The 18317-nt window shown below is 38.1% G+C and overlaps 2 protein-coding genes across 5 annotated transcripts in view; one reads left to right on the top strand and one right to left on the bottom strand.

The window, feature by feature from the left end:
* RAP1B (RAP1B, member of RAS oncogene family) overlaps window positions 1-18317 on the bottom strand; it is a 50234-nt gene that overhangs the window by 14626 nt on the left and 17291 nt on the right. The window lies entirely within an intron of this gene.
* LOC100996147 (ATP synthase subunit d, mitochondrial-like) lies at window positions 1916-4051 on the top strand. The gene has a single exon (XM_063593540.1). The coding sequence runs from the start codon at window positions 3498-3500 to the stop codon at window positions 3978-3980; it is 483 nt and encodes a 160-aa protein (XP_063449610.1). The 5' UTR covers window positions 1916-3497; the 3' UTR covers window positions 3981-4051.

Genomic DNA, 18317 nt, shown 5'->3' with positions numbered 1-18317 from the left:
AACCCCGTTTCTACTAAAAGTACAAAAATTAGCTGGGCGTGGTGGTGGGCACATGTAATCCCAGCTACTCGGGAGGCTAAGGCAGGAGAATCGAGTGAACCCGAGAAGCGGAGGTTGCAGTAAGCCGAGATCGTGCCACTGCACTCCAGCCCCGGTGAGACGGCAAGACTCCATCTCAAAAAAAAAAAACACACCAAAAACTGGTTGTAGTGATGGTTGCATAACTATATATTCACTAAAACCTCCAAACATAACACAACTGACCGAAACAACATAAAAACTACAATTTTAAAATACTGAATATAAAAACTATACATTTATCAGAGGTGATTTTTCTAAGAGACGTATGCCTTTCTTATTTCACAAAGGTGGCTGAGTTGGCCGTGGGAGTTACACTTCTTAGTGAGGTGACTGGGACTCTTTTTCCCAGCTGCTTCATTTATCCATGAATGAGCATTATTATTTGTTGCTAGAATGAGTCAGGTTCATCCATATTATTGTATCTATCAGTAACTTGCTCCTTTTATTTATTACTGTTGATTAAAATATACCACATGAATACATGATATTTTCTTTACCCATTCACACCAGCTGATTTCCAGTTTGGGGATATTATCAGGGTATTTCTGTTACCTTAAACAGCAAAACAAAACAAAAAAACCCTAACAGTACAATAGTCAAGATTTGAATCCGTATTTTTCAAATCTGTGCTTTCTACTACACCAGCCTTGAAAAGACTGAAAAACAGATTTTTATTGCGAATGCCAACTCCGACTGACTGGCAACAGCCATTATCCTGTTTTTAGGATGGTGTGGTTGCATCTAGTTTTGCAGAAAAGACAACTCTGTTCAATAAGCAACATAATTGGCTTGTGGTGCTGGTAGGGACTGAGAAAGAGCTGTAGCACCTGTATTTGTATAGTGTATTTGTGATCTTTAGGCATAACCTTTCTGTTCAAGTGTTCTTTTCCTGAAGTCCTTAGCTCAGGTTAAGAATGAGCACTTTGAAATATGTCAATTCCCTAAAATTTCATGCACAATTAAAAATGGGAATAGTTACATCAGATTTTCAAAGACATTTGTGACAACTACTATTTGAGACATTGAGACTAATTGTTCTCTTTCACAGAACCCCATGGGGGGACAATTTTGACAGCACAGCATAGTGGCTAATGGTACCTAACTTTCAAATTGTGGTTTTCTATAATCTTGGGCAAGTCACGAAACCTTTCAGAGCCTCACTTTCCTTCCAGGTAAAATTAAGATAGTAACAGCTACATGATAAGGTTGTGAGATGGATTACAAAGAATGTAAACTCCATGAGGATAGGGATTTTTTTTGTTTTACTCACTGCCATATTCCCAGAACCTGAAACTGTGCCTGAAATATGTGATCAATAAATTAAAAAATAAGGAAAGAAATGTAGTAATTCTTCAGAGTCACTGACACAACACCTTGCACATACTCGTCAACAAAAGATAAATTTCAGGCCAGGCGTGGTGGCTCACGCCTGTAATCCCAGCACTTTGGGAGGCCGAGGCGGCTGGATCACTGGACCAGCTGGACCAGGCTGGTCAGAAGTTCAAGACCAGCCTGGCCAACATGGCAAAGCCTCTACTAAAAATACAAAATTAGCCGGGTGTGGTGGCACATGCCTGTAATCCTACTTACTCGGAAGGCTGAGGCAGGAGAACTGCTTGAACCCAGGAGATGGAGGTTGCAGTGAGCCCAGATCGCACCACTGCACTCCGGCCTGGGCGACACAGCAAGACTCCATCTCAAAAAAAAAAAAAAAAAAAAAGTAACTTTTAAAATAAGAGTAACAACAATGGTTTGAGCTGCCACTCAGTACACTAAAGAGGACTGCTATTCCTTCAGTTGAGAATCACTGCTCGACTTTTTTTTTTTTTGAGATGGAGTCTTGCTCTGTCACCCAGGCTGGAGTGCAGTGGCGCCATCTCGACTCACTGCAACCTCCGCCTCCCAGGTTCATGCCATTCTCCTGCCTCAGCCTCCTGAGTAGCTGGGACTGCAGGTGCCCACCATCACGCCCAGCTAATTTTTTGTATTTTTTTAGTAGAGACGGGGTTTCACCGTGTTAGCCAGATTGGTCTCAATCTCCTGATCCGCCTGCCTTGGCCTCCCAAAGTGCTGGAATTACAGGCGTGAGCCACTGTGCCTGGCCCACTGTTCCACTCTTTAATCTACTAGCTCAAAAACATGTAAGAACCCTCCATGTCAATATAAAAAAGCAAAAACTTGTGCATACATCAGTATTTTGAATCATTTAAAAATGTTCAGAGATAATGACTGGGAAATAGCCCTCTTTTAAGTATTTAAAAAACACATTACTAAACAAAAATCCTGTAATATTGGCATTGTCTCTGACCGCTAATATTAATCACAGAAGTCTTAATGAAATCTATTGTACCTCAAGTTATGCAGACTGTAATTTTGACAGCCTAGGAGGAATCTCATTATTACATTACCTCAAGAGTATGGAAAAAATCTTGAGATTATAATAGAAAATGAATTTCAATTCCCTGGAATAAAAAAAAGAAAAAAAATACATGACAAGGTGGGGGGATAGGGAATTGTCTTTTCCTTTTGCTTATTTTTTTTTCCTGACAGTTCTATTGTTAATAAATAGAAAAAATTATAAAACAAATGAAACAAAAACTGAAGTTAACAGAGGAATTGTGAAGTTGTTCTATAACTACCCCAATATTATTATAAGAATGCTGATAATTACTGGCATTTTTAAGAAGTAGACTTTAGAAAACTCAAAAATACCAAGTTTAGCCACTCAACTCATAGAGTAACTATAAAATATTGATGTTGGAAAAGTATTGGATTAATAAACTAATGGTGAGGGTACCTTTTTAAAGAAACAAACAGGTAAGCATAAAAGAATCAATTAAAGTTTAATTCTATTCTTTAAGTCTTAATTACTTCTCATAAAACACTTCTCAAAAAGGACTAAGAGATGCTTAACTACTGAAAATTACAACATTAAATATATTTTAAGTGCTTTATAGAAAAAGAAATACTCAATGTAAATACTGACATTTTAAATACCTATCTTATATCAATGCAATATTTACAATTAGCATGCAAAAAATTTATCTAGAATGAAAAGATAAATATGGTAGCAAAGGACTTAAGTTAGTACTTTGGTGTGCCACAAGTAAATGATTATATTCTGAGAAGCTTCCTCATTTTTAACTACTTGTACATCAGTAGAAAATAAGGATTAAGTCAAAAAGAGGATAGGAAGTAATACTAGAATACCTGATATTATAAATTATTAAGAGTTCTGGCTATTAGAAGGTATTACTGCCATGTACTACCATTTAAAGTGAAGAGATTTTGGAAGAAAAACAAAAACTATAATCAACAGAAAAACTCTGAAAGAAATTTTAAAATGAACAACCTTCAAGAAGTTAAAGGCGGCTGCAGTGGACCGTGGGCAGCCAGGGTCGGTGAAGAATCCCAACATGGCTGGGCGAAAACTTGCTCTAAAAACCACTGACCGAGTAGCTTTTGCAGAGATCATACCCCAGAACCAAAAGGCCATTGCTAGTTTCCTGAAATCCTGGAATGAGACTCTCACCTCCAGGTTGGCTGCTTTACCTGAGAATCCACCAGCTATCGACTGGGCTTACTACAAGACCAATGTGGCCAAGGCCGGTTTGGTGGATGACTTTAAGAAGTTTAATGCCCTGAAGGATCCCGTGCCAGAGGATAAATATACTGCACAGGTGGATGCCGAAGAAAAAGAAGATGTGAAATCTTGTGCTGAGTGGGTGTCTCTCTCAAAGGCCAGGATTGTAGAATATGAGAAACAGATGGAGAAGATGAAGAACTTAATTCCATTTGATCAGATGACCACTGAGGACTTGAACGAAGCTTTCCCAGAAGCCAAATTAGACGAGAAAAAGTATCCTTATTGGCCTCACCAACTAATCGAGAATTTATAAAATTGAGTCCAGGAGGAAGTTCTGGCCCTTGTATTACACATTCTGGACATTAAAAATAATAATTATACAGTAGACCAATAGCACCATAATTTTAGGCACAGTAAATTAGCCAATGTCTCTCACTGCTAACTCAGTTTCATTTAACTTCTTGTGTTGCCTTTAACAACTTTTTTTTAAATATCATTCTCGCTTGAATTTCCAGTGTAAGTGACAAGATTTTCTTCATTTACATGTGCTCTCTTTATGGTATTCCTTATAAACAAGAGCATTTATTTGTAAAAACTGGATGCAGTTTGAAACTATCTGTACAGTTAAGAATTGCTAGTTAACAATAATATGCCTATGTATGAGTTAATCTGCAAATGTAGTACATTTGTATTCATCTTTAGTCTATGAATTAACCAATTATACCAACTAATGAGGGACTCCTGGATCTTCATTTTACTCAACGCGTTAAACAGAAAAGACTGTAGCACATATGCGAAATGAACTTAATGTTATCAACAGTGCAACTATACAATACTTCATCAGCAAAAAGGTGCAATTTCTACATCATGTAGGCACATACACAATTATAAACTTTATGCATGATTCACACTGCCTCTCCAACACAATCTAAGATTACGGATGAAGAAAATCAATTAAATTTCTAAAGAAAGCTATCAAAATACTAAAAATTCCACTACTGTTCAAAGTATTTTCTACACTGTTTTTTTTTTTTTTTACCTTTGATTCAGAGGAACTGTGGAATGCATTGATTTTTTCAAATGCATAAGTATTTCTTCTATTTATCTTTGAATATATTTTTTGGGTAGTTTTTAGTATTAGGTCATTTACATTTAAAGATTCCTAATTTGAGTTCCTTACACAATCACCTAAAATTTGCGTGACTGCAACTAACCTGATTGATGAAAGTAACTGACAGCTTTTACACCTGGCTATTTACTTCTTGCAAAATATCTACTACCTTACTCATTTGTTTAAAAGTAGTTTATTATTACTTCTACAACTTTTTCCATTTACTCTACAGACCGTAGTTTTATTTGCATTGGTTCTTTTTTTATCAATTTAAAAAGCTGTTTAATTCTAGTTTCAGAGCAAACCACAGCAAAGACATGGAAAGACAAGAAAACAAAACCTCCTTTGGCATCGTCGAGAGTCCGGTTTCAGTGGCTGCTTCATAACTGTTTGAAATGAAAGTGGAAGAAGGGGTTGGTGGCTCATGCCTATAATGCCAGCACTCTGGGAGACAGAGACAAGCAGACTGCTTTAACTCAGGAGGAGTTCAAGACCAGCCTGGGCAACATGGTGAAACCCCGTCTCTACAAAAAATATGAAAATTAGCCAAGTGTAGTGGCACACACCTGTAGTCCCAGCTACTTGAGAGGCTGAGGTGGGAGCATCACTTGAGCCCAGGAGTCGAGGCTGCAGTGACCCATGTTTGTGCCACTGCACTCCAGCCTGGGTGACAAGTGAGACCCTGTCTCAAAAACAAAACAAAACAAAAAACATATTCTACATTAAGTTCAGTAAATTTATCTAAGATAATTATTTCATTAACCGGAAATTATTAACTAGTATTTTCACAAAACAATAATGAATGCTATAATAATTCTGAGTTAACAGAAAATCCTGAAGACATGAATCAAAGAAAATAAAAACTGCTCTTATGGGGTAGCTTTTTTTTTTGTCTAAATGTGTTCACTATATTACACATCAAAATGCAAATAACTGATTTAATTATCCAACATTCTGGATTGCCTAAAACATTCTTCCTAAGATTCAACTGTAGATATTACTGCTCCAAATTATGAACAAGAATTATTCTAAACAATCACTGAGGAAACTAAAAAGCATAACAAAATGACAAATTTATGTATTAAAAAGAAAATTCTTGTTTATTTGATGCTGAGATTTATTGAGGACATACTCCATCATCCCAAGAACTGTGCTGGTCAGAAAAGAAAATCTAAGAAATGACACCTTCCATTAACACTACTATAATACAGCAATCAATATTTGACATCAATAAATATATAATGAGTACCTAATATATGTTAGGCACTATTCTAGGCAGTGGGAATATAAAGCAGTGAAAGAAAGACCCTGTCCTCAGAATTTATAATCTGGAGTAAAGGGTATAGAGGGGGAAACAAAGTCAGTATAAAGTGTCAGCTGTGATAAGGAGTATGGAGAAAAAAAAAAGGAGATAAGAATGGATGGTTTTATATGGGGTGGTTATGAAGAACTTCTATTAAGGTGAAATTACTATATAGCTCAGTACACAAAGAGTCCTGTCAATGGATTGATATTAAATTTTGTTTTTAACAAAAGACTACCATTAGGCTTTGTCCTGTTGAGCATTTAAAAAATCATCTTTGGGCCGGGCACGGTGGCTCATGCCTGTAATCCCAGCACTCTGGGAGGCTGAGGTGGGTGGATCACGAGGTCAGGAGATGGAGACCATCCTGACCAACATGGTGAAACCCCGTCTCTACTAAAAATACAAAAATTAGCCGGGTGTGGTGGTGCATGCCTGTAATCCCAGCTACTCAGGAGGCTGAGGCAGGAGAATCGCTTGAACCCAGCAGGCAGAGGCTACAGTGAGCTGAGATTGTGCCACTGCACTCCAGCCTGGCACAGAGCAGGACACAGTCTCAAAAAAAAAAAAAAATCTTTGGTGGGGTGACATGCTAATTAGTTTGTGGCTGAAGTTAAACTTGGATTTGGGAGTCAATCCAGCCCCTTCCTCTGCAAAAAGGGGCATAAATGGGATTTCTGGAGAAGTCTAAATGTAGTTGGTCTTATGAGGTGCTGTTTTTCAATATGTACAAAATGCCCTTTGGTGAGTTCCTGTGCCAGCTCTTTAGAGGAGGATATGTATCTCTTTTCCTCAGCTGTGTAGCAAAAACAACACAGATCAGGGCAGCATATCTCAAGATGCAGTTCTTAGGAGGTTAGTGTCAAGGAAATGTCTCTGAAGCATTCTTGCACTAACTCAGCCCACAGTGATCATTCTCCTTCATGACAAGTTATACCAAATACTTTAGGACTTGATTATGTATTACCTTGTACTATTTTCTAAGGAGACAACAAGCTGTAGAAAGTAACATTAACTTTGAATTTAAGAAGCTCTATTTAAAAAGTCGTATATCTTGAGATAAATCACTTAATTCTTGGTTTCCAGATTCCTTGTCTACAAAAAGATGGAATGAGGGAAAGGGGAAATACTGAACACTCAGATGCCTTACATCAGCCAGGTAACCATGTAAACGCTTGAAGCAGTTAAGGTCTTATTAGGTAATAACATAGACTGTGGTCAAGTAGGGAGTGAATGCTTTACGGGTAAAGTCATTTGAATTCTAAAAATTATGAATATTGTATAAACCAACAAAATCAATTTGAGAGATAAGAGCTCTGAACCCTGGTCCAGCAGTTTTTGACTTCTCGACTAGATCCCTAAAGTCCCTTTCAATTATAAAATGTTTTGTTATAATAATGTTACATGTACCAGACTTTGAAGAATTAAAACATAAATGGAATTTTAAAAGCATCTTAGGTTGGGCGTGGTGACTCATGTCTGTAATCCCAGCACTTTGCGGGGCCGAGGCAGGCAGATCACTTGAAGTGAGGAATTCGACACTAGCTGGCCAACATGGTGAAACCCCGTCTATACTAAAATATACAAAAACCAGTCGGGCATGGTGGTGCATGCCTGTAATCCCAGGTGCTCAGGAGGCTGAGGCAGGAGAATCATTTGAACTTGGAAGGCCAAGGCTGCAGTGAGCCAAGATTGCGCCACTGCACTCCAGCTTAGGCATACAGAGTGAGACTCTGTCTCAAAAAACAAAAAAAAGTTAGATTCCTTAATTACTATAAAAAATATAAATTTCACTGGTAATAAAATTTAATATAATCTAAATATTATTTCTCTAACTTCATAATGGTGGTTTGATATTATAGATATTTTGGAGTCATTATCTTTCAAAAACAATACACATTTTAAAAAGGAGTGAAAATAAACGTAAGACAACATCCTTACTCCTAAAGTATGCACAACTGGGAAAATCCATTAAGACTAGTGGGCACTCAACCAGGACAAGATGCAACCACATTTTCCTTTACCTTCTCACATGCTATTTATGCAAATAAAAGCCATGTAACTAAAAATTAGGGCACGGACATGACATCCTCTCTCAGGAAACATACTTCTCTTCAAATAATACCACAAATAGACTAACTGTATAAGGGATTATACAAATTGGTTACAGAGATTAAGACTGGGAAGTAAAATATAAAAAGAAGTTAAAAACAAGTGACTACGAAGGAAAAAATCTATATACCAAATATACAAAAAATGTGGACTAGTGAGCCAAGTGTCACCAGACTGTACTATAAAACATTAAAGCCAACAACAGATTACCTTTAAAGACTGCTTTAATCCTATCCAGGATAAAACACAGTTGAACAATGGAATTTTAAAAACTTAAATTTGTATTAATCCAGTTAGCAAAATTTGCATCCCAGGTTACCTTAAAAACTTTGAATCCAAAATTATCTTGAAAAGCAAACAAATTAACTCATTTAAAAAAGGACCCATATTTAAATAACATAAAGCAATTCTACATTTTAAGAAGATGAAACCAAATAACTGACATTTTAAGAGACTTCCTGAACTGAGTGAGGATAGTTCATAATTGGTAAATAAAGAAATCCTGGGGCTGGTTTGAGGCCCAAACTCAGTTTTTCCTTATACACTTAAAAGTAAATACTGTATCATCTTTGGAGCTCAGGGTGATAAAACATGAAATCTGGAAATAAGGAGACCAAAACTAGCTACGTAATTTACCAGGGGGTGGTCATTTATTTCTAGGCTGGCATCTTGTTTTTTTTTTTTTTTTTGAGATGGAGTTTTACTCTTGTCGCCCAGGCTGGAGTGCAGTGGTGTGATCTCAGCTCACTGCAACCTCAGCCTCCCTGGTTCAACTGATTCTCCTCTCTCAGCCTCCCGAGCAGCTGGGATTACAGGTGCGTGCCACCACACCTGGCTAATTTTATATTTTTAGTAGAGGCGGGGTTTCACCATGATGGCCAGGCTTATCTTGAACTCCTGACCTCAGGTGATCCACCTGCCTGGGCCTCCCAAAGTGCTGGGATTACAGGCGTGAGCCACTGCACTCGGCCTCTAGGCTGGTGTCTTAATCTGTGAAATACGGACAACAATACTGACTGTACCGAGCTGATGGACAGATTAAAGAAGAATGTACACTGTTTATTAAAGATTTACATGTTAGTTATTACCATCATCAAGCAGCTGCAGGATAGTCCTTATTTTGGTATCTACTATTTGGTCTATAAATGTTTGCTGAATAAAGACTAATAATTCATTTCCAGCAAATGACAGAAGTATATAGACTTTTAAAAGAAGAGTAGGAAGTTATCTTTTTATAGGTAAATTGCCATTTAAGTTCACATCAATTATTGACAGATGCCATGAATCCCAACTGAAGATGAAATACACAAATCTTGGCATTAAAAAAAGTAGGGACAGGCCGGGTGTGGTGGCTCATGCCTGGAATCTCAGCACATTGGGAGGCTGAGGTGGGTGGATCACCTGAGGTCAGGAGTTCGAGATGAGCCTGGCCAACATGGTGAAACCCCATCGCTACTAAAAATACAAAAATTAGCTGGGCAGGATGGTGCACACCTGTAATCCCAGCTACTCCGGAGGCTGAGGCAGGAGAATTGCTTGAACAGAGACTCTGTCTCAAAAAAAAACAGCAGGGATAGGCGTGGTGGCTCACACCTACCTGTACAATCCCAGCATTTTGGGAGGCTGAGGTGGGAAGACTGCTCAAGACTATTCTGGACAACACAGCAAAACCACACTTCTACAAAAAATTTATAAAGTAGCTGGGTGTGGTGGTACGTGCCTAGAGTCCCAGCTGCTCAAAAGAATGAGGTGGGAGGATCACTTAAGCCCACGAATTGGAGGTTACAGTGAGCTATGATTGCATTACTGCACTCTATCATGGGTGACGCAAGAACTTGTTTCTAAAACAAACAACAAAAAAACAGTGCTTATACTTGCCTTCTAGGAATCACAGTCCAGTAGAAATGCCCTGCAGCAGAAACTCTAGTGTTAAAATCAACTTCTGGGTTCCAGAGACAATTGCTCATAACTTTGTAACCTGATTTCTTTCTTAAATCTCATTAATAAATGAAGAAGTAGCTTATAAGAATCAAATCCTTGAAAAGCAATAAGCAACATTTAAAAAGCATAATTTCTGTCCCTTAAAATATGCCAAAAAAATAGCTGACTGTCATGGCTCATGCCTGTAATACCAGGACTTTGGGAGGCCAAGGCGGGCAGATCACTTGAGGTCAGGAGTTTGCGACCAGCCTGGCCAACATGGTGAAGCCCCGTCTCTGCTAAAAATACAAAAAAAAAAAAAAAAAAACTCGAATGTGGTGGCGGGCGCTTGTAGTCCCAGATACTCAGGAAGCTGAGGCAGGAGAATCGCTTGAAACCAGGAGGCGGAATTTGCAGTAAGTAGAGATTTTGCCACTGCACTCAAGCCTGGGCTACAGAGCAAGACTTCGTAACAAAAAAAAAATCTCTGCAGGGGTATAACCAAAATGGAAATTTTGCAAAAGCAGTTCTCCAATCTCAAGTTGTTTAACTACTACACTCACCCGCTAACCCCAGTTTGAAATTCTGTGATCCTAAATTATAAAAACAGGCCTAAGTAGGCCAGGCACGCTGGCTCACGCCTGTAATCCCAGCACTTTGGGAGGCCGAGGCGGGTGGATTGCTTGACGTCAGGAGTTCGAGACCAGCCTGGCCAATATGGTGAAACCCCGTCTCTACTAAAATACAAAAATTGGCTGGGTGAGGTGGCGGGCGCCTGTAATCCCAGCTATTAGGGAGGCTAAGGCAGGAGAATTGCTTGTACCCAGGAGGCGGAGGTTGCAGTGAGCCGAGATCGCACCACTGCACTCCAGCCTGGGTGACAGAGTGACTCTGTCTCAAAAAAAGAGGCCTTAAATCCTGGTTCCTGAAGTCAGGTAACATTACTTCTCCCACTGCACTTTCTGGAAGAGAAGATACTTGATTTCTCCTTTCCACCTCCAACTCCAAAAGTAATACTTTAACAGCTAAAGAGGATAACTGTGTCCTTTTCTCATTCCCAAATAAAATCAACTAATTCAACTGTCAGAAGGACCTGTTATGAATCTGTTTAACACAATGACAGACTTTAAAAGTTCTTTTTCAAGGAAAAAATAAGGGGCCCAAACACTGCCTCTCCTATCCTCTTTTAAAAATAAAACTTCTAACAAGGAACTATAAAATAAATAGAAAGCTGCTAAAATGAAGACTGCTTATCATATTTACTTTGAGTTGTCTGCCTCTCTCATAATGAGGACACATGGAAAATGTTTCCAATCTTACTCATTCTGCCAAGAAAGATCTCCTGTGAACAAGATTTCTAAATCTAGAAAGTGCAAAATTTGTAGATTATCAAACTGTGTATAGCATTTTCTCTATTCTGATCATATTTATAATACCTCAAGAAAGAAAAAATTCCCTTGCCCTTTTCATGGATTAATACTGCTAGTAAATCAAGTTTTTTCAATTAATCACACCAACTTTCTCCCTGAAATATTCAACAACATATAATTTGACATGCAACGTAAGGTTAGCTTTTCCAGCTTTATTTCTATAGTTACCTTTTCAGTTCAGTATTTGATCATGTATGGTAGAATACAGAATAGAGGGTAACAATTTATCAATAATCTGACAAATGCAGAAGAACCAGTTTAATAGATTTCTCAGCCGAGTCAAGAGATAAGCAAAATAGTTAAGTGATTTTTTAAAAAAGGAGAGACCAACAATTTCAAAAACAGGTAAAATAATAATAATAATAATAATATAGGCTCAAGATCACCTTATTAGTTTCTATCAGATCTTTCCAAATAGGCTGTATTTGTGTAGAACTCCTCCCTGCTCCCAATTCTCTAGATGAGACTTAAAAAAATGTCCTTTTTTCCCTGTCATCTGAACTAGCAGTAAAATCTACAGGGATGCATACTGACTCAGTATAGGCTTTAGATCCCATTGTCTGGGTTGGAATCAGTTCTACTTGAGTGGCTTTGGTCTCGTTATTTTAAACTGTGTCTCATTTCCTCATTTGAAAATGGAAATAAAAGTATCTACTTCTTACAGTTCTTAAAGATTCAAATGAAATAACTTACCCTATGCAAAATGTGTAGCACAATGAGTAACACATAGGAAGTAGCCAGTAAATGTTAATTTGCTATTTTTTAAAATTACATCTATCTAGGTGTTTATAGTGCTTAAGACACCTAAAGGACTTCAATAGCATACTATTTTAATAGGTAGCTGTATACCTGGGAGTTGTCATGGATTCTTCTCTCTTCACTCCATTATCAAGTCTGATTCATTCTACCTTGGTATTTCTGGAATCAATTCCATTCTCTCTACTCCACTACCTTATACTGGGCCTTATTATTTCTTACACAGGAAGAGAAGGATACAAGAGGCAACGAGAAAACATTAATTTGCTTTACACCTCAATTTCAATGACCAGATTAGAGATGTTAAGTTTTTTTGTTTTTTTGAGACACAGTCTTACTGTATTGCCCAGGCTGGAGTGCAGTGGCACGATCTCAGCTCACTGCAACCTCCACCTCCCAAGTTCAAGTGATTCTCCTGCCTCAACCTCCTGAGTAGCTGGGACTACGAGCACACGCCACCATGCCTGGCTAATTTTTGTTATTTTTTAGTAGAGACGGGGTTTCACCACATTGGCCAGGCTGGTCTCAAACTCCTGACCTCAAGATCCGCCTGCCTCGGCCTCCCAAAGTGCTGGGATTACAGGCGTGAGCCACCGCACCCAGCCGAGATATTAGTTTTAACTGTGACAGAGGTTATGTGGCCCAGAAATCTGAGGAAAAGCAAATGTGACAACTACATATTAAAGCCCAGAAGACACTCTGTTTTATAAATTAAAATGTTCACAGTGTTTGCGCTGTGTTAGCTCACAATGAAGCAGGGTCTACATTAAAGTGCTTGCTGTGGATGCAGAGAAGAGAACAATTGTCTATCTATAAAGAACTACCAGGCAAGGCTTCCTAAGTGGATACTTAAACCAGACCAGTGGATATATAAATCATTAGGGAATAGGGGAGTTCACTTGGAAAGTGAGGGCACTCTGGGGAATGGGATGAGTATGATTGAAGTCATCAAGTCATGGGTGGTGGGGGTTTCAGTGGAGGTATGGGGGAATTTATTTTGTGATAATAAATCTCAACTTAGTTTTAAGGTTTTAGATGTAAGATGTCACCCAATGAACTTTGATGATGTTTTTCCCAGCTTATGAGAAATAGAAATAGGAACAGAAAAAAATACTGCACAAAACTGAAAACCTTTCTAACTTAGTGAGCTTCTCACAATAAAACACGCAGTGAATAGCTTGTATTGTACAATAAACCATAACATATAAAAATCACTTGCCAACTGGGCATGATAGCTCACATCTATAGTCCCAGTTACTTCAGTCTTGCTTGAGTGGGAGGACTGCTTGCGGCCAGGAGTTCCAGACCAGCCAGACAACATAGTGAGGCATCATCTCTAAAAAAATCATTAGCCCATACAGTGCCTATAATATCTGGATTTGCTCCCATTTCCTCTTTATCTGAAGCCTTTTGTAAAAAGGAGAGTTAAGTATCTTATATCTTATTTTTAATTTCTCTAGCAATAGACACCACTGTTGTGGTCAAACCACTGCCACCATTTACTCCACATTCTTTAACAGGGTCTACTCTAAAAAAAACTGTGTCTACTAACCATAAACCAAACCTACTGAAGAGTCCCTCTGCTTGTGAAAAGGACATCATTCTTTTTCAACTTTAGTCAAAATTTTCCCACATTTTGGCCTTTTTTATCATCTGAATCTGATCTTTACATTTCTACATATGAGTATAATCTTCCAAACATTTGCTTAAAAGGCACAAGTAATTTTGCCTTGTTAATTAAAAAAAATTTTTGTTTGGCTGGGCATAGTGGCTCATGCCTGTAATCCTAACACATTGGGAGGCTGAGGCAGGAGGATCACTTGAGGCCAGGAGTTTGAGACCAGCCTGGCCAACATGGCAAAACCCTGTCTCTAATAAAAATACAAAAGTTAGCCGGGCATATTCACACACACCTGTAGTCCCAGCTACTCAGGAGACTGAGGCCCAAGAATCGAATCTGGGAGGCGGAGGTTGCAGTGAGCTGAGACTGTGGCTGCATTCCAGCCTGGGTGACAGCCAAACTGTCTGAAAAAAAAAACCAAAAAAAAAAAAAAAACAAAATCCAAAACCCAAAAAACTGTTTCCTTCATGTTCATTTTATGTGTTTATTCTTTAAAAAGAAAAAGAAAAAAAAACCTGCAGTAAAGCACTGATATGCAAAAAAGATGGCTACATCATGAAGTGGAATCAGGGTGACCAACGGTCCAGGTTTAAGCACGGAAAGTCTCATGTCTGAGAAAACTCTCCATCCTGGGAAAACAAGAATGGTTGGCCATTTTAGGTGGAATATGTTCTGACAGGAATTTGCTTCTTATTTCATATTCTGAAAGATGGACAAAACATACCTGCTCTCAAAAAGCTTACAATTTTGTAGGAAAAGATGGAGACATAAAAATATGAAAAATATCATGAGATGTACAAAATACTATGGGAGTTCAGAAGGAGAGATCAGGAGATTTATGAAGAGGGTGGCAAAAAAAAAAAGTTACAATATTTCAACAGGAAAGAACATACCAGGGATAAGAAAAGTGAGAGCAAAGGCACAAAAGGCAGCATAACATGGGAACATTAATTAGACTATAGCGGAAAAAGCAGTCTGACTGGCTCACAGGGCACAAAGGAATAGGAAAATAAAAATAGCAGTAATCTTCGGTTAAGATTAAGGAGATCTCTGAGTATCAGTGAAGAGCTCTGACTCATTTAATAAGCAACAACAATAGACATTTTGAAGATAAACATGAATACTGAGAAAACTAAAGATACTTTTAAATTAACGAAAGAAGTTCTAACAGTAGAAGGCTGAACAATACATCTAGGCATGGTAAGCATTTCATTAAAATATGAGTAATATGTGGTAATTTTTTGGTGAAAAACAAAAAATGAGGTCAGAAATAGCATACCAAATGGAAGAAACTGCAAGAAAGTGACAAGGATAGTTAAGAAACTGGTAATTTCAGCTTTATTCAATATTATATGGATATTAAGTATCTGCTATGTGCAGCCAGTGTAGGTATCACATGCAAACATTTGTGCTTCCCTATTTTTTATAACAGGATATTAATTTTGATACCATGGCATCTAATATCTAAGGCACATTGAAGTTACATTTAGTTATACCACTATCACAGAACATAGCACTTAGGGTATTTGCCTACAACCTCACATGTATTAACAAATAAAGCAGATGTATGGGGCAGACCCCATTTTTCCCTCAAAAAAGTACTTCGAATCTGCCAAAGTAGATGAAAAAAAAAACAAATTCAGGCTGGATGCAGTGGTTGACACCTGTAATCCTTGGGCAACAAGGCGAAACCCCACCCCTACAAAAAATACACAAACTTAGCCAGGCATGGTGGCCTGCGTCTGTAGTTCCACCTACCCGGGAGGATGGGAGGTGAAAGGATCACCTGAGCCTGGGGAGGCTGAGGTTGCAGTGAGCTGTGACAGCGCCACTTCACTCTAGCCTGGGTAACAGAGTGAGAACCTGCCTTGAAAAAAACAAAAAAAACAAAAAAACAAAAACAAAAAACACCCCAAAACCAAAAAAGCAAAAAGCCCCAAAACCATACTCAGTTAAGGGTTAAATACCTCATGACCTGGGGCCTACGTGTAATGATTATCGCTATATAATCAAAACTTAACACAGTGCCTGGAATATGGAAGACACCTAATTATTTGTTGAATGAATCAAAACCAGTTTCTTGCCCTAGAGGGGAGGTTGGCCAACTAGAACTCCCAGGCCAAATCCCATTTGCTCCCTGTTTTTTTGTTTTTGTTTTTTTTGGTAAATAAAATTTTGTTGGAACACAGTCACACTCATAAAGTTTTAATGGAACATAGTTCATTTGTTGTGTCTTGTCCACAGTTGGCTTCAGGCTACAATAGCAGAGGTGAATGGTTGTGATAAGAGACTGTATGATTAACAAGGCTTAAAATAGTTATCAGGTCCTTTACAGAAAAAGTTTGCCAACACTTGCATTATAGGCTAGAGCCTGGAAGAGACAAGGATAGACCTTGCCCATTAACTCACAGGTGGCAAATGGGTTTTAGCTTAGTCATCAACTCAAAATATTAACAGCTACCTGTAGCTAAGTGCAGTGTTGAGAATGATTTTTGAGATCAACTAGGACTCAAAGGGAAAGAATCTAGTTCTCAATTACCAATGGCTACTGTGGTTTAAGTGAAGGAGAGACACGGTTGTATTAATGATTCCAAAAACATTTGAAAACTTCTGCTGTAGAATATTTTAAACATCTAGCACTGTTGTCTGATGGTTTTACAAAAATGAATTAATTAGTTGCAAAATATATGCCAAACAACCCCCTCAAAACAAATCAAAACACCTATAAAGAATTACTGAGAATGATCGTGCTGAATGCTGAAGTCTGTCTACCAAAACCAACGATTTCTGGCATAGATAGCTATCATATTTATAACATTCATTCAATACCTCTATGTGACAGGTACATTATTCACTTAGTTAACAGATTGAGTTGTTTAAGATCATTCATGAGGATGATAAAACAGTATATATAAAGGGAACCTACAGCAAGAAGGTAAGCCCCCAGTACATATAAAAACTTTAAGATTTATAGATAAAATTGAAAAGGACAGCTTGGGTAAAATATATTTCACATTTAAAATGAAAATCTAATCTGTTAATTTTGTGCATTTAGATTCTTCAAGTGGTTAAAATACACACGGTCTAACATCAAAGTATTCATGCCACTGAGGTTCTGAAGTTTCTCTTCAGATTATTTTAGAAAAATCCTTTGTTAACCAATAAATATATTTCTAATGTGAACACTGACATGTCTGTATGGTGCTTTTAAAGCTCTTACCATGTCCTTCCATATATTAAATTTCAATCTTCAGAGCAACAATGAAGATAAGGTACTGTCTTTAGATAAAGGATTTGGCTGGGCACAAGGGCTCACGCCTGTAATCCTAGCACTTTGAGAGGCTGGGGTAGGTAGATGGCTTGAGCTCAGGAGTTTGATACCAGACTGGGAAACACTGTGAAACCTTGTCTCTACAAAAAATTACCTGGGCATGGTGGTGCATGCCTGTGGCCCTAGCTACTGAGGAGGCTGAGGTGAGAGGATCACCTGAGCCCAGGGAGATTGAGGCTGCAGTGAGTTGTGACTGCACCACTGCACTCCAGCCTGGGCAACAGAGTGAGACTTGTCTCAAAATAGACAGACAGACAGACAGACAGATAGAAGATAAATAAATAAATAAAAACAGATAAAGGATTTGTGATTCAGATTACTTACCTGAGGTTGCAGAACCACAAGACTGTAGATTTAGGATTAGAATCCAGACTAGTGCTGTCCAATAGAGCTTCCTGTAATGATAGTGTTCTATCTGGACTGTCCAGTATAGTAGCCACTAGCCACAGATGACTATCAAGGACTTAAAATGTGGTTAGTGTAACTGTAAAACTAAAATTTTGATTTTATTTAATTTCAATTAAAACTCTTTCTACACTTTTGGATTTTTGCTTATGAAACTACTGAACAAGGCATCCAGAGCTTCAATATTCATGAAAAGCTTGGATCTACCAAAAGTGTCACCATCAGGGCCTCTTTATTTCTGGAAAAGCAGTGTGCCCAGTCTCATTCTTGTACTTTTCTCTCACAAGGATACCACTCATTTTCTTCACATAAATATCCCTTTGAAAAGTTTTTGCTAAATTTTCTAAAATCACGCATTGGACAAGGTTTCCTGTTGGAAGTTATACAAACCACATTTACATATAAAAATAAGTCATTAAAAAATACCAAGCAACTTACAAAATTACTGTGGAAAACTAGAGAATGAAGTTGGAAGCTAACATAGCCACAAACACCCAAAACCGTATTACAAAACTGGCCAGGTGAGCAAACTGCTGTCACATCACTAACAGTAGATGCTTCAGTTTGTATCAGTTGTTTCTGCAGCAGAAAACTGATTTGTGGTGTACATCAACCAAGAGGAAAAGAGAAATCTATCAGAAATTTATCATCTCTTCCATCT

The sequence above is a fragment of the Pan paniscus genome, chromosome 10, assembly GCF_029289425.2.
Source record: "Pan paniscus chromosome 10, NHGRI_mPanPan1-v2.0_pri, whole genome shotgun sequence".
In the NCBI taxonomy this organism is placed as follows: Eukaryota; Metazoa; Chordata; class Mammalia; order Primates; family Hominidae; genus Pan; species Pan paniscus.
The sequence above is the reverse complement of the archived record's forward strand: the minus strand, read 5'-3'. Positions and strand labels throughout refer to the sequence as shown.